This window comes from Oreochromis niloticus, linkage group LG10 (genome assembly GCF_001858045.2).
Source record: "Oreochromis niloticus isolate F11D_XX linkage group LG10, O_niloticus_UMD_NMBU, whole genome shotgun sequence".
Taxonomy (NCBI): Eukaryota; Metazoa; Chordata; class Actinopteri; order Cichliformes; family Cichlidae; genus Oreochromis; species Oreochromis niloticus.
The window spans coordinates 23,209,421-23,236,389 of record NC_031975.2 but is presented as its reverse complement, the minus strand read 5'-3'; the positions used below and the strand labels follow the sequence as shown (position 1 = coordinate 23,236,389).

At 39.9% G+C, this 26,969-nt stretch overlaps 3 protein-coding genes across 4 annotated transcripts; 1 reads left to right on the top strand and 2 right to left on the bottom strand.

Moving 5' to 3' along the window:
* The first annotated feature begins 1,555 nt into the window (after positions 1 to 1,555).
* LOC100698605 (tripartite motif-containing protein 16-like) lies at positions 1,556 to 4,666 on the top strand. Its single transcript, XM_003451442.5, has one exon. The coding sequence runs from the start codon at positions 1,628 to 1,630 to the stop codon at positions 3,278 to 3,280; it is 1,653 nt and encodes a 550-aa protein (XP_003451490.1). The 5' UTR covers positions 1,556 to 1,627; the 3' UTR covers positions 3,281 to 4,666.
* LOC100711858 (UPF0461 protein C5orf24 homolog) lies at positions 4,499 to 13,087 on the bottom strand. Of its 2 annotated transcripts, none has more exons than XM_025910750.1 (2): positions 12,805 to 13,087; positions 4,499 to 10,613 (listed from the first exon to the last, which is right to left on the bottom strand). In XM_025910750.1, exon 2 carries the CDS (start codon positions 10,611 to 10,613, stop codon positions 9,990 to 9,992), a length of 624 nt encoding a protein of 207 aa, XP_025766535.1. In that variant the 5' UTR covers positions 12,805 to 13,087; the 3' UTR covers positions 4,499 to 9,989. The 2 variants fall into 2 exon arrangements, with proteins under 2 accessions (XP_025766535.1, XP_019219503.1); XM_019363958.2 differs by having other exon boundaries at positions 4,710 to 10,616.
* A 301-nt stretch (positions 13,088 to 13,388) lies between these two features.
* Positions 13,389 to 26,630, bottom strand: ddx46 (DEAD (Asp-Glu-Ala-Asp) box polypeptide 46). The gene is made up of 23 exons (XM_005456144.3): positions 26,471 to 26,630; positions 26,140 to 26,298; positions 25,214 to 25,336; positions 24,718 to 24,805; positions 24,370 to 24,538; positions 23,922 to 24,163; positions 23,309 to 23,419; positions 22,979 to 23,144; positions 22,741 to 22,861; positions 22,329 to 22,504; positions 21,980 to 22,101; positions 20,605 to 20,683; positions 19,610 to 19,692; positions 19,239 to 19,403; positions 18,964 to 19,126; positions 18,398 to 18,591; positions 18,134 to 18,271; positions 17,627 to 17,776; positions 17,247 to 17,474; positions 16,809 to 17,027; positions 14,430 to 14,574; positions 13,925 to 13,998; positions 13,389 to 13,809 (listed from the first exon to the last, which is right to left on the bottom strand). The coding sequence occupies exons 1-23, from the start codon at positions 26,485 to 26,487 to the stop codon at positions 13,762 to 13,764; spliced, it is 3,180 nt and encodes a 1,059-aa protein (XP_005456201.1). The 5' UTR covers positions 26,488 to 26,630; the 3' UTR covers positions 13,389 to 13,761.
* Positions 26,631 to 26,969: the final 339 nt, after the last annotated feature.

Genomic DNA, 26,969 nt, shown 5'->3' with positions numbered 1-26,969 from the left:
ACCCAACTGAAGTCCTTCCTGGATGAACAAGTCTGGAAGTGTTCCAGTCTAGGTTTAAAACTCACCACAGTATGGAGTCCGCTCTGTTGAGGGTTTTTAACGATATGTTTTTAGCAACTTGTTCTGGTGACTGTGTGCTACTCGTGCTTTTAGACTTAACGACTGCTTTTGATACCGTGGACCATGAGATCCTCATCTCCAGGCTGGAGCAGTGGGTTGGCATCACTGGCTCAGCACTCCAGTGTTTTATGTCCTACCTCTCTGATAGAAGTTTCTGTGTCAGCATTGATAGTTTCTCCTCCACATCTGCTGCCCTCCCCTAGGGGGTACCACAAAACTCCATTCTTGGACCTCTCCTTTTCTCTTTGCACTTGCTGCCACTTGGCACTATTTTTCGGAAACATAATATTTTATTTCACTGTTATGCTGAAAACTGTTAAGTTTATTTTCCACTAAAGCATACTGGTGCACGCTCTGTTCAGCCCCTCCTCGACTGCCTCATCCACATCAGGAGATAGATGGCACTAAATCTTCTAAATTTTAATGAGAACAAGACAGAAGTCATGTTGTTTAGACCCATTGGCACCAGCAGCCTCCGCTGCATCAACCTTTCCTCTCCAGCTCCATTTACAAAATCCTTTTCACTAATTTAGATGTGAAGATGGATCTTTCTCTAAAGTTCTATTCTCATCTGAACACTGCGGTAAAATCCTGCTTTTTTTCCAACTGAGGCAGCTGTCAAAGATCAAGCCTCTTTTGGCCAAACGCAACCTTGAAAGAGTCATACGTGCTTTTATAATCTCTCGTCTTGACTGTTGCAGTCCACTTTTCATCGGACTCGCCAGGCCTCCATTGCTCACCTTCAGCTGATGCAAGATACCACCGCTCGATTTTTATCTTGTGCAAGCAAGAGCTCCTTCACTCACTGTTTTTAAATCTCATTTAAAAACACACTTTTACTCCCTGGCCTTCAACCCAGTGTGAGATGTCTGTGATCTTATGTTACTTTTATGTACTTGTTTATTGTTTAACTTCAACACCTCTTTTCTGTTTCCGTATCTTTTACCTTGTGGCGTGTGTTTGTCTTTTATATTTGATATTATTTTTCAGCACTTCGGTTTGCCCTGTTGTTGTTTTTAAGTGCTTTGTAAATAAAGTAGTAACTATTTGTTTAAATTACATACTTACAGGTCACCATTTTAGAAAAAACAAGATCAAATCAAAAATTAGTTACAAAAATACATATATATTTGCATTCAGCATTGTACTATCTCCAGTTAGCTGTATTATAATATAAAATGCTTAAAAACATAACTATTGGAAGCAGAACCAAAGTTCCCTAACAGCAAATTCCTTAATGAAAGAGGAGTGAGCATCTTTGCTCTCCAGGCAGAACAAAGCAAGTAACACGTTAAATATTTTTATATTTGAGACAGGCGAGTGCGCATGGAACAACTACTTTACCACAACTCAAAAAATATATACCTGAGATCGTCTGTAATCATTCACTGCACAACCCTTCCTATCTTGCCCTGCTGTCAGAATCAAAGTCCATTCAGTGTAAATATCTTTGTACCCTCCCTTTGTGCCCTGTACTTTCAGACATTTACAGTCATCGTGAGGAGACATGGCACAGCAGACGATTCAGCTGGATCAAGAAAAATTGAGCTGTTCCATCTGTCTGGATCTCCTAAAGGATCCAGTCACTATTCCCTGTGGGCACAGCTACTGCATGAGCTGTATCAAAACATATTGGGACGAGAAGGAAACCCACAGTTGCCCCCAGTGCAGGAAGACTTATACAGTGAGGCCTGTCCTGGTGAAAAACAGCATATTTGCTGAGTTAGTGGAGGACGTAAAGAAAGCAGGACTTCCAGCTGCTTCATCTGATCATGCCTATGCTGGACCTGAAGACGTGGCCTGTGATTTCTGTTCTGGGAGGAAGCTGAAAGCCTCCAAGTCCTGCCTGGTGTGTATGGCTTCTTACTGTGAGCAGCACCTCCAGCCTCACTACAACGTAGCTCCACTAAAGAAACACAAGCTGGTCAAAGCCACTTCAAAGCTTCAGGAGAACATCTGCCCTCGCCATGATGAGGTGATGAAGATCTTCTGCCGCACTGATCAGCAGTGTATCTGTTATCTCTGCTTAATGGATGAACACAAAGACCATGTCACAGTGTCAGCTGCAGCAGAAAGAGCTGAGAAGCAGAAAGATCTAGCAGGGAATCGACAGAACATCCAACAGAGAATCCAGGACAGAGAGAAAGATATGAGGGTGCTTCATGAGGAGGTGAAGGCCATCAATCTTTCTGCTGATAAAACAGTGAAGGAGAGTGAGGAGTTGGTCAAAGACCTGATCAATCTAATTGAGAAAAAAAGCTCTGAGGTGAAGCAGAAGATTAGATCCAAGCAGAAAACTGAACAGAACAGAGTCAAAGAGCTTCAGGAGAAGCTAGAGCAGGAGATCAGGGAGCTGAGGAGGAGAGACACTGAACTGGAGCAGCTCTCACTGACTGAAGATCACCTCCATTTTCTGAAAAGCTACTCCTCACTGTCACATCTGAGTGCATCTACAAACGTACCCACTATCAGTGTTCAACCTCAACAGTACTTTAAGGATATGATGCTGGAAGCGTCACACCTCAGAAATAAACTACAGGCCGCTTTGAGTGAAGAGCCAACAAACACCTGTCAGAAAATGACTCAAGTGGATCTAAAAGAGCCCGTAACTAGACATGAGTTTTTGGAATACGCCTGTCAGATCACACTGGATCCAAAGACTGCAAATCCATATTTATCTCTGAGTATGAGCAACAGGAAGGCAATGCTGACGCAAGTCGAACACTTGGTTTCCAGTCATCCGAAAAGGTTCTTACCATGGTGGCAGGTGATGAGTTCTGATGGTCTGACTGGATGTTGTTACTGGGAAGTAAAGTGGAGTGGTAAAGTTTTAATTGCAGTTGCATACAATGACATTAGTAGAACAGGAAGCAGGATTAAATGTGGATTTGGAAATAATGAGAAATCGTGGGCACTGGAATGTGGGACTGGTAATTATGTATTCAGACACAACAGCATTTCCACTTTAATCTCAGGCCCTCAATCATCCAGAATAGGAGTATATTTGGATCACAGGGCAGGAACTCTTTCTTTCTACAGCGTCACTAAGACCATGAATCTCCTCCACAGAGTCCAGACCAGGTTCACTCAGCCTCTCTATCCTGGTTTTTGGCTGGGAGCATTTGTTGGAGCCACTGTTGAGTTGTGTAAGTTAAAGTAGACCAGAGTGATGACTGATCTGTGGTGAACAGTAAAATAATATATGCTGAGATGTGGCTGCGCCGCTGAGGTCAAACTCTGTGGGTGAGAATTTAAAAAAATTGAAAAATACAGCATTTATAAAAGCAGGTATACTTAAAACATATGGAGATTTTATAACAATAAAACTTGAGTTAGAAAGTGTTTTGATTTATTCATTTAAATAAACCTATTAATTTCTCTGACCACAATCATCTCCAAAATGAATGTATTATGATGTAAGAAAATGTCATTATAATTTATATATTCATTAATTTAATGTCTATATTTGTTGCTTGGTATTTTGTATGCTGTGTATTCTTCTTGTGTATATTGTAAAGCTGTTTTAATGATATTACAAAATCACAGCAGTATTAAATGTAAATTTAAGCACGTTTAATTTAAGCCATTCTGAATAATGACTAAATTTACTTTTGGTACTTAAGTAGCTATAATGTTATCACTAATACTTTCAAACTTTACAAATGCAGGATTTTTAATTGTTATAGAATATATTTAGTGTAAAAGCTCTGGTCATCTTTTCTTCCACCGAGCAAAACGGTCCAGTTTTTTGTAACCTGCACAGCAGAAGAGCCACGCCTGATGGTAATGGGAATATTTAAAGCTGCAGTTATTTCAGATAGTTTTCCAATTGTCCTGTCCATGACCATTTAAAATAAATCTTGGATTTGTTCCACTTTTATGATTCCCAATTTCTTTACTTTAATTTTAATATAACAAATAAGTAAAAGGTCATTTAATCCGAAACAGCACACATGTAACAAAAGTAAATAAAAGTAAACATTTCACCAGACAGTGTTACTTTCAGATTTATTACACAACTTGTTTAAACATTCCACAACAATCATGCAGGAATAAAATGGGAATTATACAAAGCTTTACACGCTTCTCCAATCACACTTCAGGAATAACTGGACTTCTGATCATCGTCTCAAAAACACTCAAAATGTGAGGTAATTTTTAAAAATCATTATCTACAGACGAAAGACCGTGTGTTGACTGAATGCTGAAGAGGGTGAAAGAAACAAAAACACTCATTATAGGGTAATGAAGTCAGCAATTAACTATACATAACTGTGCACTGCGTCAGCATTGAGTTCATTTGGAATATTAAAGTTTAAAATGCCAGGAATGTCAATAAATTCACCATCAATTCCTTATCCCTTATTTGATGTCCTCCTTAGAAGTAAAAAAATTACACATCAGAAATTATTAACATAACACCTTGTCCTTTTTTTCTTTTGTACATCAATTCTACAAAAGAAATAAAAGCTACAGTAAAACAGACGCACAAAGAAAGTCAGGGCGCTCTGGGATCATTGGACGTTTATCATTTCATTCCCTTAAATTCTTACCATTCAGAGAAAATCTGTAAAGGTGCAGAAAGTGTCTTACCTAAATTCTGACTTTGAAAGGTCAAATACTTGAGAGTCAACCACAAGCATCTCTAATCCCAGCCTCAGCATATATCTATACTTAAAAATATCAAAGCTTGAGATAATTAAGATAACGGTTGTTATAATTACCTTCTGTTCTTTTAACGCCTGTAACACAATAAGCTTCCTGTCTTTTTTAAAGAGCTGAAACATGTTTTGGGGGTTTTCCTTAGTTGCATACACTATAAACACACTATATGGACAAACGCATTGAGCCACAACTTTCAGTCTCATTGCCACAGGTGTGTAAAATCAAGCACCTACCCACGCAGTCTGCCTTTTGTGAAAGAATGAGTCATTCTGAAGAGCTCACTGCATTCAAGCGTAGTGCTGTGGTACCTGTGTAACAAGTCTAGATATAACAACTAGATATATTCAACAATCAGCTGTAAGTGGTTTTATTGCAAAGTGGAAGTGTTTAGGAACCACAGCAACTCAGTCATGAAGTAGTAAGAGCAGAGGAGGCATAGTGTTTAACAGTCACCAACGCTCTGCTGTCTCTGCCGCGCTCCAAAGCTTTTCTAGTATTAACATCGGCACAGAAAGTTGAACTGGGAGTTCAAGGCATGGGTTGCCAAACACAAAAAGCCCCTTTAGATATAGCATGCAGGTGACCAACCTTTTGTCCATATATGTATGTTCTACCACAGCAGTTTTTTTAAATACTCATTAAACATTTAGCTTCTTTATGACCAAACCCCCCAACCCCCAATGACATTTGTAGTGACATAATTATTGGATTTCAATCCAGATAACAGTTTCCCCCTTACTTGCTAAAAAAATGCATATGAGAGCAAGCTAAGCTCTTTCAATAAAAATGTGAATATGCCTGATGAGGGTTTTTTACACATAATCTGGGTGTTTCGCTGTGAAATACTGTTGTTTTTAACAGATTTTTAAAAATGCAACGTTTCCAAAACCTCGCTGTCTGTGTGCAAATATCTAGCTTTTAGCCGCTAATAGCAAACTAGCAAGATGTAAAGGTCTTTTGGAGCTGCTAAAAGTGAACAAAGCAAATTTTGTGCGTGTGCGTGTGTGTGTGTGTGTGTGTGTGTGTGTTGCACATGAGGCAAAACACACAGTCATCCTATAATCTGAAGAAACACAGTTCACTTTTTCAGTAAGTTGCAGATGTTATAAGAACAGAAGCTACCCAGAAGATTGAAGAGCAGTAACAAAAGGCCATATTTCACAGCTTTTACTAAAAGGTGACTTACACGTTATAAGCAACCTTAACATGTCTTCAAATCTCAGTTTAAGTCACTGTAGCCATTGTGTATGCTCTTATTTACGCTTTTCCTGCTGTGTCATATATCAAAATGTCTGCTGTGAGAAAAGCTCCCCCAGTTATTTTGATCCTATCAGGGTTAGAAACAAATAATAACAATTTAACAAACACTTTAGCCACAAATACTGTGAGAAAACCAGGCACCATTTCCACCATAATCTCAATGGAAAATATCAGGTAAATATCAAACATGGCTATATAAGAATTATGGATAAAAAGAAGTCTAATTTTGAAGCAATTTAACATATAAATAGAAAACAATGAAAAGTAAAGTTTGTATTATCAACGTGTACTAATTTACAGTGTGCTCATTTTAAACACATACTCTCCCAGATGTAACAATGTAACGATGAAGCCGAACAATCATCTTTTATGAGTTAGTGGTTTGTTTCTTTTTTACCTTCCATTTACATTTTCACGCTCCGGCTGTTTTGTGAGGTTGTTTGAGTATTTTTAGATCAAGTCAGATGAGATCATATTCTTTGGTAAAGGAGGGTGAAGAGGATGTTTGTATGAATTACCTCTGATAACACTACGCACGTCAACAAACCAATGATAAAAGGCCTTATACACAAGTTTAAAAATACAATGATAAAAAGTGATAGTATCAAAGTTTCCACAGTACAATACATACAACAGATTATTGCACCAAATGTAACTATTTTAAATGTTATCATAGCAGAGCGACTTAGTGAAACTGTTTCACTTTCTCCACTCTCTGGATTTAAATCCACCCATAAATGAATAATACAATTAAAAAGCGAATGTTCCGTAGGGAACATTTTAAAGACCAAAAATTATTATTTGCTGAATGATTAAATAAAAAAATTATAGTGGCAAGTAGTTACATAGCCAATTGGTCATTTTGCATCAAAATTCTCATTAACTATATGTGTATTACACGTGTTGTAAAGTCACAAATATTAAACCAATAAAGCTTTGTGCATCTTACATTTATACTAAACTGGCATTTCAGAAAACATCGCTTTCGCCAACAGTCGGCTTCAAGTGCGTTACAGGGTTATGGTAATATACCTAAAAATGCATAATAAATACTAACCTTAAACAATAAGCATGATTGGACTTTGTCATCACTTAAAAAATAATGAGCTTCTTAAACTTTTCCGTTAGAACGTTACATTTTAAGTGATGATTTGCTGTGAGTCTCACAGCAGTGATGGTGTGATCACCAAATGTTGCAATCAGCTCGTCTTTCCTGTGGAGGAACAGCGCCCTCTCTCTGCAGATTTCCCACTAAAACCTAGAGGCCTGTAGTGGGAGACAGCCTCATTAGATGGTCTCATTTGTTTACTTTCAGCATTTTGTCCATACACTGCCTGGCCAAAAAAAGCACATTTTACTAAGCAAAAAAAAAACAAAACAGGAAGAGCCTTCTATTGAATAATTACTGCAGTGTTTAACATATTTCAGCTGACAGCAGACTATTTAACCCAGACTATTAGTAGTTTCTCATTTTTCATTCAAGAATGTTGGAAGGGTCGAATTATTGGCCTCTTTCAAGCAAAGAAAACAACTAAAGAGACTGATAAAACTACTAAAACCGGGTAGGGGCTTTCCAAGTTCCCTATTGTTTCATATTACATACATTCAGTTTTTTGTGAGTTATATCATCAGTGTGATTTTTTCCCAATAATAAACCTAAAAAAATGCATTTTCAAGCATTTCCTTTGAAGCAAGATGTAGCAAACACAATATAAATTAAAAGTCATATATAGAAATTAAAATGTATTTCATTTTTCAAACAAATTTGCTAGATAGTTCAATAAACTCTCCATTTTCAAAAAATTTAAAGAACTTTCTAGCAATTATTTCATATTTCAGGCTTTCATAACCCTGCAGGAGCATGCAACTGTGTACGGACAAAAACTTGGTGACGCTGCATAAGCTTATCGAAACAATGCCATGGTGAATGCGAGCTGTCATCAAAGCTAAAAAGGCAGTGCAAGAAATTATTAGATTTTTTTTTTTTTGACAGGCAGTGTATTTTCTGATCTGTGAGCAAGGATGCCAATAAGACTTTTGAGTCTTTAGCTGGGTAAAAGTGTTTAACACAAACTTTTAAAAGTCATATCATTCGAACTACATTCAGCAACACATTCATAGCAGATGAGATTCTGAATATCTGTGAATCTGTTCACTATCTTGGGACAAATGTAACACTAGCGCAAGTTTTCATTATTTTACACCAACTAATGGACCCTGTGGTTTGACACAAAACAAGAACACAATAGTAGGTAACAGATTTTCCTCTACAATGTGAGCCTTTTAGAATAAAGCAGTGTACCCTTTCTCTTACTTTATACTGACATCTACACACTAAAAACAGTCACACGGGTTTACATTTTGCTGTAGGAGTGATAAATGCAAAGCCAAAAATGAAGCTTTTAGATCAATATAAGGACATTTAAGCTGTGTTTCAAACACGAGTGCCTCCTAAAAACGAAACAAAACATGTCTAAAAGTTGTTCCAGAGCAGGAACAGTGAGGAAGGTCATATTTTTAAATGGGCATGTTGCTTTTTTAAGACATTAAGTTTGCCGTTCTTGTAAAAGTAAGCTGTGTAGAAAAAGAGCGCATTAAAAAAATGATTATTTTGGTATTTGTGCTGAAATTTGCAAAAGAATAGCAGATAAAAGCAGAGAGTGGAGAAACAAGTCCCACCACAAATAAGCCAGCAGGTTGCTGGGACTATCTAGTGGCCGTGAAGAGTGATCAAGTACAAAAACACCATCCATCCAAATGTCTACAGCTTCTCTGTGCCGAATATGTAACAAAAAAGGCAACCACAGTCCACATTAGCCAATTTGTAGCAGGTCATCAGAGACGAAGGGTGTTGCTGTGAAGGTGTATACATTTTTTTTTTAAGTTTTATACTTGTAGTTTAAAAAAAATACAAACAAAACCTTAGCTGGATAACAACGATCTGCATGTTGAGTCAGTGGTTTTGCATGCAAATAATATGTAGATATTTTGCAATGTGACATTTAGAGAATAAAATCTGTTTTTAGGAGGAGTTACATTTTTTGTGTTACATGAGGAGCTGAGTGGAACTGGATCGGTCAGATTTTAGTTCTGGGATGCTGGATAAATATTTAGATTTCTACTTTTGAAGTGCCACTGAGCACACCACTAGACTACCAACCTTTCCTCTATAACTATATTTCTTTACTTCCTATCAACCTGCCTGTTTTTCATGATGGCAGCTCATTTAAATTACAAGCTGCAGTTCAGCAATTCAGCAATAATGTCCTCGTTTACATCGAACAAGATTTTGAATCGTTTCCATGAGAGGTTTCCCCGATAACCATGACATTTAAAAATAAATTATCAATATCACATCAAACATTATTGTGTAGCTGTTCTTATTCTATGCTTTTGCACGGCTATGGTTACACACTCTCTTGCTACCTCCATTTATTTGGAGATTTAATTAAATTGCCTTAAAAGAAATTATGCAATAGACAACGGTATAGATGAACTTGCAAAACTGCAATAATATTGTCGTTATCGGCAATAATTGTGAAGAGAAAATCTGACAGGACAGCCCAAGTTTCCAACATTTGTTGGCGTTAAAATGCTACATGTAACACTCTAAGACTTAACTACCACAGTAGCTGCTGGATAAAAGCCTCTTGTTCAATGAATATCTGGTATTTTTTTCTCCCCAGAAAACAGATACAGCAATGTGTACACTGTGTAGTGAAACCTTTCGCACACTATAGATCTCTAGCACTGAAAAACAGTAATTTTATCAGGTGGCAGGCACACAAAAGACACAAACACGAATAATAGAAAAATCCTCCTCTCTCTCTGCCTCACAGCAGACTAGGAAAGTTTGCAATCACCCTCAATATGTGGCAGGAAACCTGTGCGTGTCTGTCTGTTATTCCAGAGACGAAGGGTGAAGTAGAAACGGGGTACAGGCTTTACTCATTAGCGGGCTTCTCTTTGCAGGAAGGTTCACAGAGGATTTCTTTGTGTGGTAGTGGATAGGGGAAAGCTGCTCCGCTGCAAGTGCTACTGTGAACCAGTTTGTTGAGGCGAGAGAGGCCCTTGATGCTGCCAGGAGGCCTCCCGGGGCTGACCTTATACCCTGCCGCTCTGGTCGTACCGAGCGGCCTTCCCGGACTCGTCTTGAACCCGGCAGCTCTGGTGGTACCGAGTGGTCGCCCTGTGCTGGTTCTGTAACCAGCTAGCTTGGTGGTTCCCAAAGGCCTCCCACGTCTGCCCGTCTTCCCGACAGACTTGTTCTTCTTCTTGGCATCATCTGTTGCTTGATTGGTGTTTTTTAAGCCTGCTAGCTTTCCAGGCGAGCGGGGGTCACCCCCAAGAACTTCCTGTCTCTGGCACACCATGGGCTTGTGGCTCTGGGTGGGTAAGGCCATGGGAGCCAGTGTCATCTGGAGGGATGATGGAGGGGGAGGAGGGTAGAACTTGCTGGCCTGTGAGGTGCACAGGTCAAAGTGAGCAGTGGGGTGGTGGCTGTCCTCTGCTAGGCACGACGGCCTGCTGTTCATGCAGAAGTCACTGGTTGTCACCTGGCGCATCATCTTCTGTTGGGGGTTGGAAATAATGCATCATCACTCAAACATCAGGACTAATGTTTCTGGATTAGTCCTGAAAACATCAGGTTAAAGTTAAAAAGCAACTCTACAGTTGAAACTGATCATACCCATATTTGCATGAAGAAAAGAAACATGGGAACACTAAGACTTTAGTGAAATACTCTAAAAGCATCATCTGGTCTAATCCGGATCCACACACGGTGGATCTAATCCCATCCCAACAGATTATTCTCATAAGAAAGGTCAAGAAAGGGTGCTGCTTATGAAGTGAGTCTCACTTTTGTGCTGCTGGTCAAAGTTCAAATTTAGTGTCAGTGCTAAATATTAAGGGCCCATTACTGCCACGCTGAAAGCATCCACTATAACCTGCAGTTATAGTGGATTTTTTCCCAAACGACCACAAGGGGCAACAATGACCACATTGCACACTGAAAAGGGAAACTTCAAAGTGCATGAAGGTGGGAGACGATGCTATATCTGAAACATTTTAACAGAAGAAAGGACTTGAGGATTGTTTTGCTCTGCAGAGAAGGAGCAGCAGCATACTGTAATGTGGCTGTGTGCTGACGTCGAGGTTATTACAGTAAACAAACTACACAATAACAGTTCTCTCAAGGTGCTTTTTACTGTAAGATAAAGACCCCAACAATCAGACCTCAAATAATACGTAAAAGTTAAATAAAAAACTAAATAAAACTTTTAGTTAACTTCCACTAATTCCAAGCACTTTGTTCTCCAATGTGTGCCTTTCTCTTGTTTTGTATATGTTCTCCAGTTTGTATATATTTCTCCTGTTTCTTATTTATTCCTGCTGTCTTAGTGTTTATATTTTATTCCTGCATAGTTGGCATGGAGGACCCATAACTTTGTTGTACATGTACAGTGACAATAAAGGGCTATTCTATTCTATTCAGTCACATCTGAAAACAACTAGCCTGAGGAGGTATTCATTAATCTGTTTTTTTATTTAAAAAATTATGATGACTGCGAGTCAACTGCCTTCATACAGTGTTGTCCTTGTTTTATAATAGCAGCTCTAAACTTCCTAACCTGCCTTTAATAATAATTAGCACAGAAACATACAAAACTAAACTAAAAGTAAACAAGAAAAACAAGCAAACCCACTCTGAAACTAAACAGAATTAAAACCAAATTAAAAATCTGGATTAATACCCTTGTCTTAAAACAACAACAACAACAACAACAACAACAACAACAACAAACCCTAAAAGTTTGGGGTTTTGTTTTGTTTTTTAAATACACTCCTGGAAATAAAAAATATTATTGTTATTACTACTACTACTACTACTACTACTACTACATATATAACCAGACAAATAACCTTCATATAGCAACAACAAAAACAAGTGCTGAAACTATTAAAATAAATAAGAAAATCCCCACTGAAACTAAACAGAATTAAAAGTAACTTATTAGAAATACTGAAATAACAATAAAAAATACAAAAACTATAGATCTCGATGAAAAATGCTTTGTTTAGAAACTCAAGTTCACATCTAGTTTGCTTGTTTACACGCAGACTTTCTCGTGTTATGTTAACTCGACCATGAAAAGCTGTTTCATAATTTAACAAACAGCCCCACATATGATTATATACGTCCCATAAACAGCTTCGACCTTAAGAATAAGGATCGACCTCACCGAAGTGGTGCTGAAGTGCCTTAGAGCAAGACCTCTCCTCTCGCCGGTCATAAAACCGTGTTAGACTGAATGCATTTGGCTGCTTTACACACTTTAATTACGGTAATGAAGAGTGTAAATGGAGTGAAGTAAAGAGTGCACACAGCTGCTGTCTCCTTTTCTGCAGAGGAAACGGGACGCAGGGAGGTGTGGACTTTCACCATCACACACGCTACACTGTCAGTAGTAATATTCATTCACAAAAAACAAAATGCACATGGATTCCGCATCTTTGCATTCAGACAAAACCTCCAGCTCTCCGTTAACGAGCAGCACCGAGGGCTGAACGTAGCCTCGTTCCTGGCCCGAATAACGGGCTCTTTTCTTTTCTTTTTTTTAAGAGACAGACTGGTTTACACTGTTTACAACATGGCAGCTGACCGTGGACAGACCTGATTTAAGTGCTCGCATTTAAGCCGCAAAACGAATCTAAATGCCCCTCCGGAGACCCGCGTTAGCGCTAACGTTACTGTACCTCGATTGTTCGCAGATCTCGGAGCAGAAAGGGTTAAGGAGCAAAATGATCTTTCATCCCCCTCAAAGCGCGAGTCGATCCATTTTCCAGAATATTTTCTCGCCACAGGACATCGGTTCGCTAACACACGATCACCGCATCGGGTAGTTTCGACGCGAGCGACGGTGAGAGGTGAGATGTGGTCAGCTAGATGGCTCCTTTTTTCATCTCCCAGCTCCAGCGGTTTGGATAAGAAACGCAGCCATTTTCCATTAAAAATTAATAAGACAGGAGCGCAGTCTGAGCATGCGCACAACAGCAAACTGGGGATGTGAAGAGGTTATTCTCCTTCCCCTCCTCCTGAACTGCTTTGACGACCGAAAACGCTTTTTTTTGTCTCTAAAGTCCTGAAAATTCTCATTTTCACCAAACAAGCGGGAGTAAAGGCTCAAAAAACGACTTTATTTTTCAGATTATTATCCTGAAACCGAGCCATAAAGCAGTTTTAATGCTCACCAAGCATCACTTCCCACCACTGATGAATAATATACAAAGAACTGCTATTAAATAATTAACATTAGCAGTCTGAACAAATACAAAGCACCTTAACAGACTGGAAACAAGTTTATTTTCTTAGCAACATTGTTTTCTTGGGATCTTTCATAAAGATGATGGTTGGTATGGTGTTCCTACATAAATGTGACTAAAAACATCTTATTAATGAAACCGGGTCTTATACTTAAAGACATATTGTGGATAGATCGATGCAGCATTGTGCTGGTTTGATGGTATAAAAATCACTGGACATATATAAGTGGAGGAGGGGGGGGGGGGGCTCAAAAATGCAAACAAACAAAATGCAACTAAACTTAGACAGACACATTATAAAAAAATATTGACTAAAATATTCTTCAACAACTTGAATGAAACTGTAGAGATGACAAATGGAAGCTCCTCCGGTGTGCCTCGGTTCATCCTCTACAGCACTTTGTACCGGCCTTTGCTCGTCGGCTGGTAGGAGTTTTGCTGGGGGGAAAAAAAGAAAGAAACGGGGAAAAAAATTAAACATTTTCTGCATAAAGTCACTGCATAATAAGAGTAGATGACATGTTTTAACATCCGGGAGCAAAAAGATACTTACTAATCGGATGAGCTCTTCCTTGATTAGCCGTGTAATTTCTGTTTTGGCTTTCTGCACAGCCAGTTCATTTGCACCTACGACACAAACAACATGTTAATATTCAGTATAGGCTGCTCTGTTAAGGAAACTGGACACTCCATTAGGAAATTCATTGCCCTGAGGTAATTTTAAAAAAACTACCAAAATAGAGGGAGTTGCATTTTGCAAGAGGCACTTTTAACAGCATGATTTAAGCCAACAAAAGCTTTTTTTCCCCTCTTTAAAACTTGAAAAACTGGGCAGCAAAGTCAAGATTATCTGCTCCGTGTGTGATAACTAGTTTATAAACTTCCTGCGTTGTGCTGTTCTCAAGTTATCGTGCTCATTGTTCGTGTTCACTGAACCTTAGAGTTCAGCAATTGTACAGCTGCCCTAAAAATATCTCGTTATATCAGGTGTCAGGACTGTTATAAAAAAAAAAAAAAAAAAAAAAAAAAAAAGAGGACAGACGTTCTTTGACACATACTCTCAATAGCCAGGTAGATCTTGCGCTCTCCTTCCTTGGGCTCTTTGCCTGGAGGGAAGTACGTTCCTCTGATGGTGATGGCAGCTTCAGAGTATTCACCGATCCTCTGCAAAGCTTCTTTAGATGTCACCTTCCACCTGGCAGTCTGAGGGAAGGAAGAAAAGGAAGATTTTATAAGCCCCTTTTTGTCTGCTTTATGTTCAGAGGAAGAAACAAAATACTTTGGGATTCTTGATTGTTAATCAGTCGTGACAAAAAACACAAAACGCTCAGTTTAAGCATCTGTCAGCTAAAAGATAAGCCCCTCACCCGGACAAAAAGCATTTCTATTGCGCATAAACATTTTGCCAAAAATTAGAACAGCTTAGCTTTTTTAATCAGAGATTAAAAGAAAGTTATTTTCTTAGTAGCTTTAAGAAGTCGAGGATTTTAATGTCAAGTATTTTTTAATAGATGGATTTGCTTAATTTTCCACTCAAATTTGCATATGTTAGACTTTACATCATGATGCACCAACTACATGCAGGAGGCGGATTTTAAAGGGGTATAACAGGAATGACTACTAGGCCTTCAGGTCTCCAGCTGTCTGCATCCATGTCCGCCATGGAGAATAATCAAGACTTAAGTGTAAGCCACTCAGGAACACACATTCACAGATGTTTAAAAAAAAAAAAAAAAAGTACAAATGGCTTTCCAACTTTAAATCTGAAATTACATTGCTACAAAAAAAAAAAAAAAAGCAACAGTGTAAGTCATACATAAACACTTCGAGGAACAACGTCTCTGCTAGAAAAACTTGAACCCGTTTCACTTGAAACCACAACCAGGAGATGGGTTTGGTGTGGTGTGCAAATCACTAACAAGTAAACAAAGAAAACACTCAAAGACGTGTAAAGTGGAACTGATGGTATGTGTAGGTAGAATGCCTGCAGACTAAAAAGTGAGCAGACTCTAAAATGGGAATCATCTCTCAGTTGTATAGGGGTTTTAGCAACGCTCACTCAACACAACGTATAAAAAGGCAAGATGAGAGAAGGAAGGAGGTCTTACAATAACGCACAAAGAATGACAGGATATCTGTGCATTTGGGAGGAAAACTAACTTTTGAAGGAATTTTGCTGGACTTCTGTTATTACTCCCCACATGAAAGTACACTTTAATAATGGAAAATCTGGGTATTGGAGGAATTGTGGCTCCCAGACTGCAGAGCATTATGTCTGCTGGGAATGTCAACACATGCAAAACTACTGGATGGAAACAGACAGGGTGTGACAGGGTGGATCGTCAACACTCACATATGACCTTATATCTGGATAAGTTTCCACCAAAAGAATCAATAAATACTCTGATGATGTTGTTTCATCACCTTATGGTGTATTATGATCCTTAGATTTCCCCATTAGACATTATTTATTTATATACAAATGTATGGATAACCAGGTAGCTGCAGGTTAGTCTTACATGTCTCTAAATTTGTTGAAAAGTTTTAAATAATAATAGTTTTTTTTTAAAAGTGGGCTTGAAAAACAAAGGGAGCAATAGTAGAGCTCAGTTTAACAGGAAGTAGTCAGGAAAAAAAAATACAAAAGCAAAAGTTTGTTTTATGTTTTGGTTTTGTCTTCTGTTTGGTTAGAGTTAATTTTAAAAGTCTTTTACTCATTTTTAAGTCCTTACATGGCCTTGCCCCACACGACAAGCTGTTGTACTTCCCAGTCGCTCATATCAGCAGACCAGCTGCTCCTGGATGTGCCGAGGACACGGTGAAGGCTCGGGAGAACAGGGCTTTTGCCATGGCGACTCCCAAAGTGAGGAATTCTTTGCCGTTAAAAAGACAGGCCTCTTCACTACCAGTTTGCGCTTATGACCCACCTCTTCATCTTGGCTTTCCCCAAGTGTGAGATGTTGATTTTACTTTTTGATTTTAAAGTTTTACTCGTGTTTAATTCTGTTTTGTTGCTTTTATTTTACATTTTAATTTTAATTCTATTTATTTTATTTTATTCTAACATATCTTTATTTTGTATCCAGAGGTTTGATCAGTGGTTGCTGTTTTTTAAAGTGCTTTAAATGAAGTTGGCTTGGCTTATCAGCAGCACGGGCTAAGCTAACAATCCAACAACAGCACAAACAGAAATAAGCTAGCACGCAGACAGCTGATCCCCATATTATTGACACCGACCCCTGGTGACAATACACAGCAACAACATCCAGATTCATTATTCCTTCCCTATGCCGTTTTTGGGAAATGACTTAGTCGAGTTAAAACTACTGAACCCCAGCAGCTGTGAAAAGAAAACTTGAGTCCCAAAAACAAAGAGCAAAAATAAAACGGATCCTTGCTAAATATTTCAGTACAGCCCTGCGCTGTGTGCCGCTGACCTGAGGGAAGTCGTTGATCTCCAGCTCCTCTTCATATCTCCTGACTGTCTCAGCCTGCTCAGCCGCCTGCCGCTCTTCCTCCAGCTTCTCCACCGGGGTGTAGTTGAGCTTTGCATTGATCTTTTCTGCCAGCTGCTCCGCAATGGTTTTGGCTGACACTGAGGGGGTCATGATGGTGCCGCCCCGCAGGATGGCGTTGGTTGCCTGTTGCATTACATCCTGTAGACACAGAGTAATTGTCACAATGCAAACAAAGTCTTAATTACCAGCTGAGGTCCTAGGATTTTTGCGGGTTGTAAACTCAAAACTAAGTATTGGACACAATAAAAATTAAACCTAAGCAGTTAGTCTGAAAAATCACAAGTCTAGCAATCTCAGCTGTGTCATGAATACGTGCACAACCGTCAGCCTCACGGTGGCACAGGAGTCTTGACGTACCTGAGCCTCAGCGCCCAGGTTCTTCTGAGCGTTGATCTTGAGCGCCAGCCTTTTGGCCATTTCCAATTTCTGGATGTTACCAGCAGATGTAGGCCCGAGTCCTGGCAAACCTCCGGGGGCGGCCGCTGTGGCGGCAACAGCTCCAGCTGGACCAGCAGCCGCGCCGGGAGCAGACAGATCCTTCACCCTCTTCTTGGAGTTAAACATACTTTCAATTTGCTCCTCAATCTAAGGAGGAATAACAGTTAAACATGTTTAATAATTATATAACTGCAATTAGAGGACAAAAAAAACTTATAAGAAGCCGAGCAGCTTAGCAGAGGTAAGTAAATAATTTAAATAAAAAAAACTCAAATCTCCATTATTTAAAAGTTACTCACATCCAGGGCTCCGTCCTCATCGTCAGAGTCCTGCAAACCGAGAGCAGCTTTCTGCAGCTTCTTCCTCTCATTGGCCAGAGCATGCTCAGTCTCATCAAACTTGAAGCCTTTTCCTGAGAAACCACTGCTGCTCTTAATGGTCTTACCCTCCTGCACAGAGCAAAGGGAGGAAAGAAAGAAGCTTTTAAGTTTGTCACGCTGTCTTTCTAGATCCTTTTTAATCTGCTTACTAACCAAGACACCGAAGATCAATCTAATTTTATCCCAATTAATGTTAAGTATTTATAATATAAGAAAACAATAAATAAATGAAAAATGAAGTATAAAAGCAACAAACTAGCACCATGTAACTGTAAAGAAAGCATAAAAATGAACACGGTATTTAAGCTGATGCATTACACGTGCAGAAAGACATTGCTAATACCTTCAGAAACTTCAACATGTGTTTCTCCCTGGCAGTAAGTACTGCTAAAATATATGATCGCCTACTGTGGGTCTTTATCTTACCGCTTTCTGTTGGTCTTTGAAAGAGGCCCAAAGCTGCTCCAGTTCTGGTGGGACCGGAGAGCCCGACAGCTCCAGAGCTTTAATGATATCGCCAGCATAGCGAACCTGATCCTCCGTGATGAACGTGTAGGCGTACCCCTGAAAAGCAAATATGTACAGATTTAAACATGATTACCACCAACAAACAAAACACCCCAAATGTCAACATGAATTTCCTAGATTTTGATGTCTAAAATTAAATGAGCTCCCTTTAAAGCGGCTGACCTTGTTGCCTGCTCTGCCCGTGCGCCCGGCCCTGTGAACGTAGTCCTCATAGTGGTTGGGACAGTTGTAGTTGACCACCAGGATCAGCTGCTTCACGTCAAGGCCTCTGGCTGCCACAGAGGTGGCGACCATCAGACGACACGCTCCATTCTTAAAATCGTTGATGATGCTGTCTCTGTCGTACTGATCGATTCCTTGGAGACACAGAGAATTACTACTTTGTAGTAAATGTGGCCATGACAGAACAGAAACCTCATGGAGAAGAAATTATAACTGATAGATATAAAACTGACTGATTGTATATTCACATTAGGAGGACAAAAAAAATATGAATTTATGTGGTTTGATGAGACTTCTTAATATTCCTGGTTGTTGTTTAAACAGACTAGATCATCCCAAATACCTGAAATTGAAAAGTGATTGACAAGCTGATAGCCAATGAAAATTCAATATGATGAAAAAAAACTAATGAGGCTTCTAAATGAGACTTGAGAAACCAGAGGGTGATGTCACAGTAGCTTTGTTATTCTTTATATGGCTGTCAAAGTCAAAGTGTGGCTCAGTACCTCCATGTAAAGACATGCAGGGGTACGAGGCTTTCATCAAGTCTTTGAGCAGTCCATCTGCGTGCTCCTGTTTGTCCACAAAGATGATAACAGATCCTTTTTCCTGGTAGTGACCCAGAATCTCCAGCAGCTTCAAGAATTTCTTGTCCTCATCGATCACTAGCTGCAGAAATAAAAACAGATACTTTTAAAGGGGGGAATTAAAACTGAACTAGTAAGCAGAGAAACTGAAAGTGAAAGTTACTGTTTAGTGAGATGTAGCGTAGATGGCTTACCACGTGTTGCTCCACATCAGAGCAGACGACACTGCGGCCTCCCACCTGGATCTCCAGGGGCTTTGACAGGATCCTGCGAGCCAGCGCTTCCATGGCTCTGGGGAAAGTTGCTGAGAACATGACCGTCTGACGGTCTGGACGCACGTTGTCAATGATACGCATCACCTGGTGTGTGAATCAGAGGGGAAAAAATATATCTGTGAATTTTTGTCACTGAACATTTTCTTTTGCAGGTTCAGAGTTGATTTGTCCTGGCTTTATAAAACATGTTTGTGACAACCATTCCTCAAGTGCTAAACATTATACACCAACAATGCTTCATATGATGCTACTGATGCGTGAAAACTGTATGTTAATGTATAATCACCGACCTGTGGCTCGAAGCCCATGTCAAACATCCTGTCTGCCTCATCCAGGACCACATATGTGACTCTGCGGAGGTTGGTTACCCGACCTACACATTAAGGAAGACGGGCATAAGGAAATCAGTTAAATATGAACATGTCAAGGCTTAACAGGCATCCTGCCTTCTTCACATCACATGAAACTAGTCTAACAAAACACAGAAAAGCTTTTTCCATGATACAACTGGACAATAAATCAAGGCATCCTAATTTCAGCACATTTTTCAAGTGGCCAGAGTTTTATTGCATTGGTATTTTAGGCTGTTCATTTCTTTGCTCGTCTTGCGTACCATCTCAGGGGCAACTGGGACCTGTAAAACATATAATACAAGAGATGGAGCCACATCAAGCACTATCTGAGCGAGCTCCTTTTCACCTACAAGGGAAACATATTACAGATTACCTCGCATGTGTGGAAGCAACAAGAAACCCCTTCTATCATACTAACTGCTACACACATGTAATAGCTACTTTCTAAGTACACTAATAGTGCTTTTTTCACATTTGTATGCAAAGGCTCAGTGCTGCACAGGACTCTACAATCATATTTACTCCCAGAACAGCACATTAAGTCAAAATAACCTCAAATGATGCAAAACTCTGATATAATACAGTGCATACCCCTGACCACCTTACATCCATGTTACAATACACTTATCAAACATTACGATTGTTTGAATTGCTTGAAGTCAGAGGAACCATGGAGGCAGCACCAGGTCCACCTACCTGTACTTGGCCTGAGCTTCGGGAATAACACATCAGTCTTGTAGATATGAGTGATCCCAAAGGTAGTCAAATAATGCCAACAGTTTAGTAAGTAGTACTGATTTGGTTCATTATGTACTGTATCATACTGTCACATTTAATCCATGCAAAGCAACAAGAAAAGGCATCAAATGTGCAGATTTGCATTATGTCCTTTAAGGATAGAGAAGCGACACGACCAAGAGTGATGAACTCACCGCTGTTGGCCCCCAACATGTCAATCATTCTTCCCGGTGTGCACACGATGATCTCAGCTCCTCTTTTCAGCTCAGCGATCTATAATACAGAAGGCAGCGTTAAGGAAAAATACACATTCAATTTTTCTTTCTATTGCAGGAGTTTTGAGGGAGGAACAATGTCCAGAATTTAAACACTTATAATACCAACACAAACACAATAAAACAAATATGGTGCACGAGGAGCGTATACAATAATGAGCAACTTGAATTTGGACGTTTCTGCTACTGGGTCTCAAATCGGTGTTTCCTCAAAACCTTTTCAAAATTCTTCAAATTATTTTACCATATATTTTTTAAGAAGTCTCAGCCATTTTTATGGTATTTTATGCCGTTATCTGATAAAAGACAGACGCAGCCACAATGTCGTCACCTGCTGTTTGGTGAAGTTAAGTTTGACATCACCACCTTGGTGTTTTGAAATTAGATGTGAAAAGTCAGACTCAAACTGAGGATATCACCACCTGGTAAACAACCTGGATAATCCAAGTCGTTAGCCAGTGAACATAACCTGGATATTCCTCCTTTCTGACTAAAAATGACCATCGTTTGGACTTTCAGCTAAAGTCTTCAGGAAAGTGCTTACAGGTAACAGAGTAAAGGAAACCAAGGGCTGTTATAGCACAGACTCTACAACTGAAAATCTTCTTGCAATTGGAGGAATCACCCCCTTGCTGCCCATAAAAAGAAGCAGGTTTAATCTTTTACTCCACCTCAAAGTTAAAGTGGAATTTATGGTTCAGCAGGGAGAGCTCGCTCACAATATGCAGGAAGTCCAGGGATGGCCCATCTACCGTCTACCTGCACAGAGCTTTATGTCAGTTGAGGCAGCGAACAAATAAGAGCTACAACCGGTCTGTGGGCCACTCTTCCTTGTGCTGTTGATGTACGGTATTTTTTGACATGCACTACTGGCATTTTGGAGGGCTGCATGGAAGTAAATTTGCAGTGGGTGAAAACCCTTCTCTCCACTCACTGTCCACACAGAAACCTGTACATGGATGGAACAAGTGGAACCACAATTTGCTCTGAAGCCTGTCTTATACTGAGAGCAGTCCTGTGAGCAGTTATTATAGCAGCAGTTGTTTTTAAAAAACAAACAAACAACAACAACAAAAGAACAACCTATTATAGTTTCCCACACTATTACATCGACATAAGCCTGAATCATTAATGCAAGGCAGGATGGATCCATGCTTTCACGTTCTTTATACCAAATTCTGACCCTGCTATCGAATATATATATATATACATACATTCTTGGCTCTACTGAAAAGCATGAGCTGCTATGTCAGATGGACACTACAGGTCTATTAAACCTCTAGCACAAGCTTACCTGTTCACTGATGCCCGTCCCTCCATAAACACACACCACCCTGAGTCCCAGCGGTTTAGAGAACTTCTTACACTCCTTTGTGATCTGCAGAGCCAGCTCTCTGGTTGGAGTCATAATTACAGCTGTGTAAAAGGGAGGAAAAACAGGATAATTGGATTGTTGTCATTAGGAAAAAAAAACTTGACCATTTGGTCTTCATCTGACCTACAGTTGGGTTCTGAACCGGGACTATGAAAAGCAAAGGAATCGGACAGGATTCATACGTTTCTATTTGAATGTGATCAAAAGATGTGTTTATTTAGATTTTAGCGAGAAGCCCAAAGGAAGAATATAAGTTCCTGTTGCTTACAGATGGGTCCCTCCGATTCCTCCAAGGGTCTCTGGTCCATGATGTGTCGGAACATGGGGAGCAGGAAAGCTATGGTTTTCCCGCTGCCGGTCTTAGCAATACCAATGAGGTCTCGGCCCGACATGATGGCAGGGATGGCCTGGGCCTGGATGGGTGTGGGTTTCTCATAACCGTGCCTTTAAAAGAAAACCATGAGCATCTTGTCAGAAAGAGTCATACGCAATCCCAATATATTAATCATATATATATTTGTGGCTAGTCTTGAGTGAATATGAATGGTCATATTTATTGTCTTATTAATGGATTTTATATAAAGAGAAAAGACTGCTCACTGCACAATGATTTTCAAACATGCTTAAGCCATTTACACAGACACACACACACACACACACACACACACAGACACACTCACTTCTTCAGGGCGTTCAGGATCTTCATCGACACTCCACACTGCACCCATGTCTTGATGGGTTTGGGACAGCCTTTCCCTTTCACCGTAATGCCTTCCAGTTCCAGCCTGTACGCATTCACTTCTGTATTTATTTAAAATAAAATAAATAAATAAATTGAATATAGAGATTTTAAACAGGTAATTAAGCATGAAAAAGACAAGTTGTTTATCATAGAACAGATATGGTTTTCTCACTGACCTTCTGTAGTCATCTTGGCCAGCTCAGGCACCTCTACGTAGAAGTTTTTGCGGTACGGTTCATACTGGATTTTTGTGTGGTCAACAGGCTCCAGGATCTTCCTTTGTTTGGTCTGGAAGCCTGTCAGAGCCGTCTGGAGATCAACCTCTTCCTCCTCTGATGAGTACTGTCAAACACATGAGCATCATTTTAGATTGTTAAAAGATGATCACATAAGCAGAAAGCAGATTATTTACTGAGGATCTCTGTTTCATTCATCTCAGCTTCTCAAGCAGAGAGAGAAGAGGTTTAACCTTTATTATACAATCAAAGCAAGCACTAAAATCTCACCTCCATGGCATCCTGGTCATTCTCCATCAGCTCTCCCTTCTTTTTGTGTGTGTGAGGTCCTTTTTTGGTTTTAACGACTGTCACCACTTTGGTCACTGTCATTGCACCTTTCTGCAGAAGAAGAGAAGACACACATATCCATCAGCAGAAGAACAAACATCCATAAAGGCAGCATCTGGTCTGACACTAGTAGATGAAACAGATGATAACAGGAGATCCTTTCCAGTCTATTTTTCACAATGTTTAATGGACCTTCCCAGAATATGCAGTGAAAAAACCCCAAAGCCACACGCTTCCAGTGATGAACACCTAAAGACAAAATGATAGCAACTATGCAAACATCAGGAAAATGTTGATAAACTTCAATTGCATTTGTCTATTTTTTCTAAGATTTTTAGTTCAGGTGTGTTTTTAGAGCTGATCCTAATGGCTTTGGGGAGGGTTGGGCAATAAGGATAACACTGCAAAAGATGCAAAAATCCGATCTTCAGATCAGATATTATGTCTCAAAACACTAGATATCGGAGAAAACTACCTGGTCTTTGGGCCACATTATTCAATTTTAAGCCTTCTGTTTTACCTAACTAATGCGGTATTTTGTCCTCACACTCACCTTATCATTTCCTTTCATGGCTCCAATGTTGAACTTCTTCACTTCCTGTTTCACCTCCTCCATGTAGGCATCCAGGGGATCTATATCATCCTCCTCTGTCTGCTGCTCCATGGGAGTCTCCTTGTCCTTATCGTCATTACCCTCTTTTTTACCATCGTTTAACTCCTCTTTCCTTTCCCCTTTCCCGTCCGCCTCCTCGTCATCATCTCCCTCCATTACAGCAGAACCCTCCTCGTCATCGTCTGAAATGAAGAGTTAATTAAGGTGCTGGACAAAGATAAAGCTACAGCAAGTATTGGTCAGTTAGCTGATAAAATTAAAGCAAATAAAGGGTGACTGATTGGTTTATCACACAGATAAAGTTTTGTTAGACACAGTTTAAACCATTTAAACTACTCGTGAAGTCCAAAGTAAAATTCAACAGTGTTTCCTTCAGTTACTTCCTCACCATCATCGTCCTCCAGGCTCCATTTCTTGCCCTGCTTCATCTCCTCCAGTTCTTTCTTGATCTCTCCGATGTTTTCGATGGCCTTCTTCCTCTGCTCTTCCCTCCACTTCTCCACTCGCTCCTTCCGCTTCCTCATCTCCTCCTCCAGTTTGTTCTGGTCAAAGTCTTGCTGCATGAAAACAAAGGAAAAGCACAAATATTTTACTTCTCGTTATGTTCTTTACTTACTTGCTTGCTTATTATTTCAAACAAAGAAGCACTTTAAAGTTCTTTCTATGGGCAAAGAAAAACATGAAGAAAGGACAATGGCATTCAAGCTAGCAGAAATAAACATATCAACCAACTTACATCCTCAACCTTTTCATCTTCTTTCTCCTCTTTAATCTTTTTCTTTTCAGATATAGGCTCCAGGGTGTCCTTCTCTTTGCTTTTAGCCCTGCAAGGGAAAAAGAAAATAAGACAAAGTGTAATAGATGGGATTATGGAATTGCTCAGATTAAGCAAATCATGCAAATCATCCATCCAATTTACAAGGTTTTATACTGTTCACCACTTCTAGAGGACGGTTTAATCTTTATAAAAATGGAACGCTCCATATATTATATGGTGTTTTTTTTTAACTGTGGCCAAGCTCTGAAAATAAGCCTCACATCCTGGCTGCTGATAGCAATCACAGCATCTTTACATGACATGTAAAAGAGCTACAATACTCTAACCCTAAACACAGCCCCTTTCACAACATAATTATTTATCACTCTGCATGCCACCAAAAGAACACAGAGGAAGTACAGAGTAGAAGACTCTGGGTGTTTTCAGTTTCAAAGATGGGAATTTAAAGCCTCACTTTTCATCCTTTTTACTGCTCTTGCTGGGGCTACCAGAGCGGGACCTCCGGGCTCGGCTTCTGCTGCCCGACCGCCTCCTGTCTCGGCTTCTCGACCTCCTCCTCTCCCTGCTCCTGGAGCGCCTGGAAGCCAAAGGCAAACATATCACATGTAAAAGGAAAAATAAAGATGGAAATAACAGTTTTGTCAGTTTCAGCTTTTTAAGTGTGCTGATGCGCATCTGAAAGTAAACCTAACAATAGCTTAATCATGATAAAACTGCATCATAAAAAAAGTGCATGAGAGTTTTGATTGTCTTGAATCAAAATGATTCTTCGCCATCACTTTGATTTTTATCCACTGTCCTACATAATAAGACAAAGTCTGACATTTCCACTGGATTTGCAAAATTCAACACATGTGAAAGTTTTAGTTCAAAAGAATGTTAAAATCTATGGATGCAATTCTACTGAAATTAAAGATAATTACCAGACAGAGCAACAGCAGTAAACAGTTTTGTTAAAAACAAAATTTGGCTTCTGTTCATCACAGACCTGAGCACTGTATGGCTTGGACATATAGCCTGTTGTTTTTTTTCCCCTATTAAAGCATGCTATTGTCTGACAGAGAGTTTCTCAGAAAGTTTTTGGTGGACTCTGTTGTCCTAATGTCTCTGAGGGGAGAAAAAAAAAAATTGAGAATGTGCCCCTCTCCAACCAGACAATTGACCTTTTCTCGTTGGCTCTGGACAACAGCTGTAATGTCTGCGACACAGTCAAGTTACTCATCTTTGCAAGTGGGAAGGACAGTATTGTTACACCGGATAAAAAAAAGTGGCCAGAAACTTCAATCTGTGTTCAGGCTGTAAACACCAGAAGACTTCAGTCCACTTCAAAATGTATTTATTTACGTGCACACTTAAACTTAAGTTCAAACCACCACACACCTGGCTCGTTTTCTGTCTCTGGAGCGCGACCTGCGGCGATCCCGGCTCCGTGACCTCTCCCTCCGGCTCCGCTCGTCTTTCTTGGAGCGCTTGTCCGGGGAGCGACTCTTTGATCGGCTACCCGACCGTCCCCGAGATGCGGAACGTTTCCGGTAATGCCTGTTGATTAAAAAAAACACATGATATGAGAGATTAGCTCTTGGTTAACGTGCATAAACACCAGGACGCTATTAGCCAGCATGCTAACGCTAATCTAAAATCGCTTCCTCAAACAGAAGTTAGTCACACTCGATTCACCAGCACCAGACTAACCGGAAAAGTTCAGACATACCTTGACTCACGTCCCATCTCGAACCCACGCAGATAAGTCTCGTAAAAAAGTGAAATTAGTTCTCAGAAAATAAACGAGTCTTGTGCGTTGAGTGGATGTTTGTGTGTCTGAACCCGCACGTAAAAAAAGTGCGACTCTACAACTCCTGAACTCCACGGGTAAAAGCGTGCTGCGCCACCCAGTGGTGGGAGGTCAGAATACCCTAGCCTTATCACAGGCTGTGTCGCAGGGCTTTTCATTTCAATTCAATTCAATTCAATTCAATTTTATTTATATAGCGCCAAATCACAACAAAAGTCGCCTCAAGGCGCTTTATATTGTACAATAGATCGCACAATAATAAATACAGAGAAAACCCCAACAATCATATCATATGACCCCCTATGAGCAAGCACTTTGGCGACAGTGGGAAGGAAAAACTCCCTTTTAACAGGAAGAAACCTCCGGCAGAACCAGGCTCAGGGAGGGGCGGCCATCTGCTGCGACCGGCTGGGGTGAA

Excerpts from the sequence above, each read along its gene's own strand:
- LOC100698605 (XM_003451442.5), top strand. The coding sequence starts at position 1,628 with ATGGCACAGCAGACGATTCAGCTGGATCAAGAAAAATTGAGCTGTTCC.
- LOC100711858 (XM_025910750.1), bottom strand. The coding sequence starts at position 10,613 with ATGATGCGCCAGGTGACAACCAGTGACTTCTGCATGAACAGCAGGCCG.
- ddx46 (XM_005456144.3), bottom strand. Across the intron at positions 22,505-22,740 it reads ATCCTGAACGCCCTGAAGAA|GCACGGTTATGAGAAACCCA; the intron begins GTGAGTGTGTCT and ends TTTCTTTTAAAG. Across the intron at positions 19,127-19,238 it reads CTGATGTGGAGCAACACGTG|CTAGTGATCGATGAGGACAA; the intron begins GTAAGCCATCTA and ends TTATTTCTGCAG.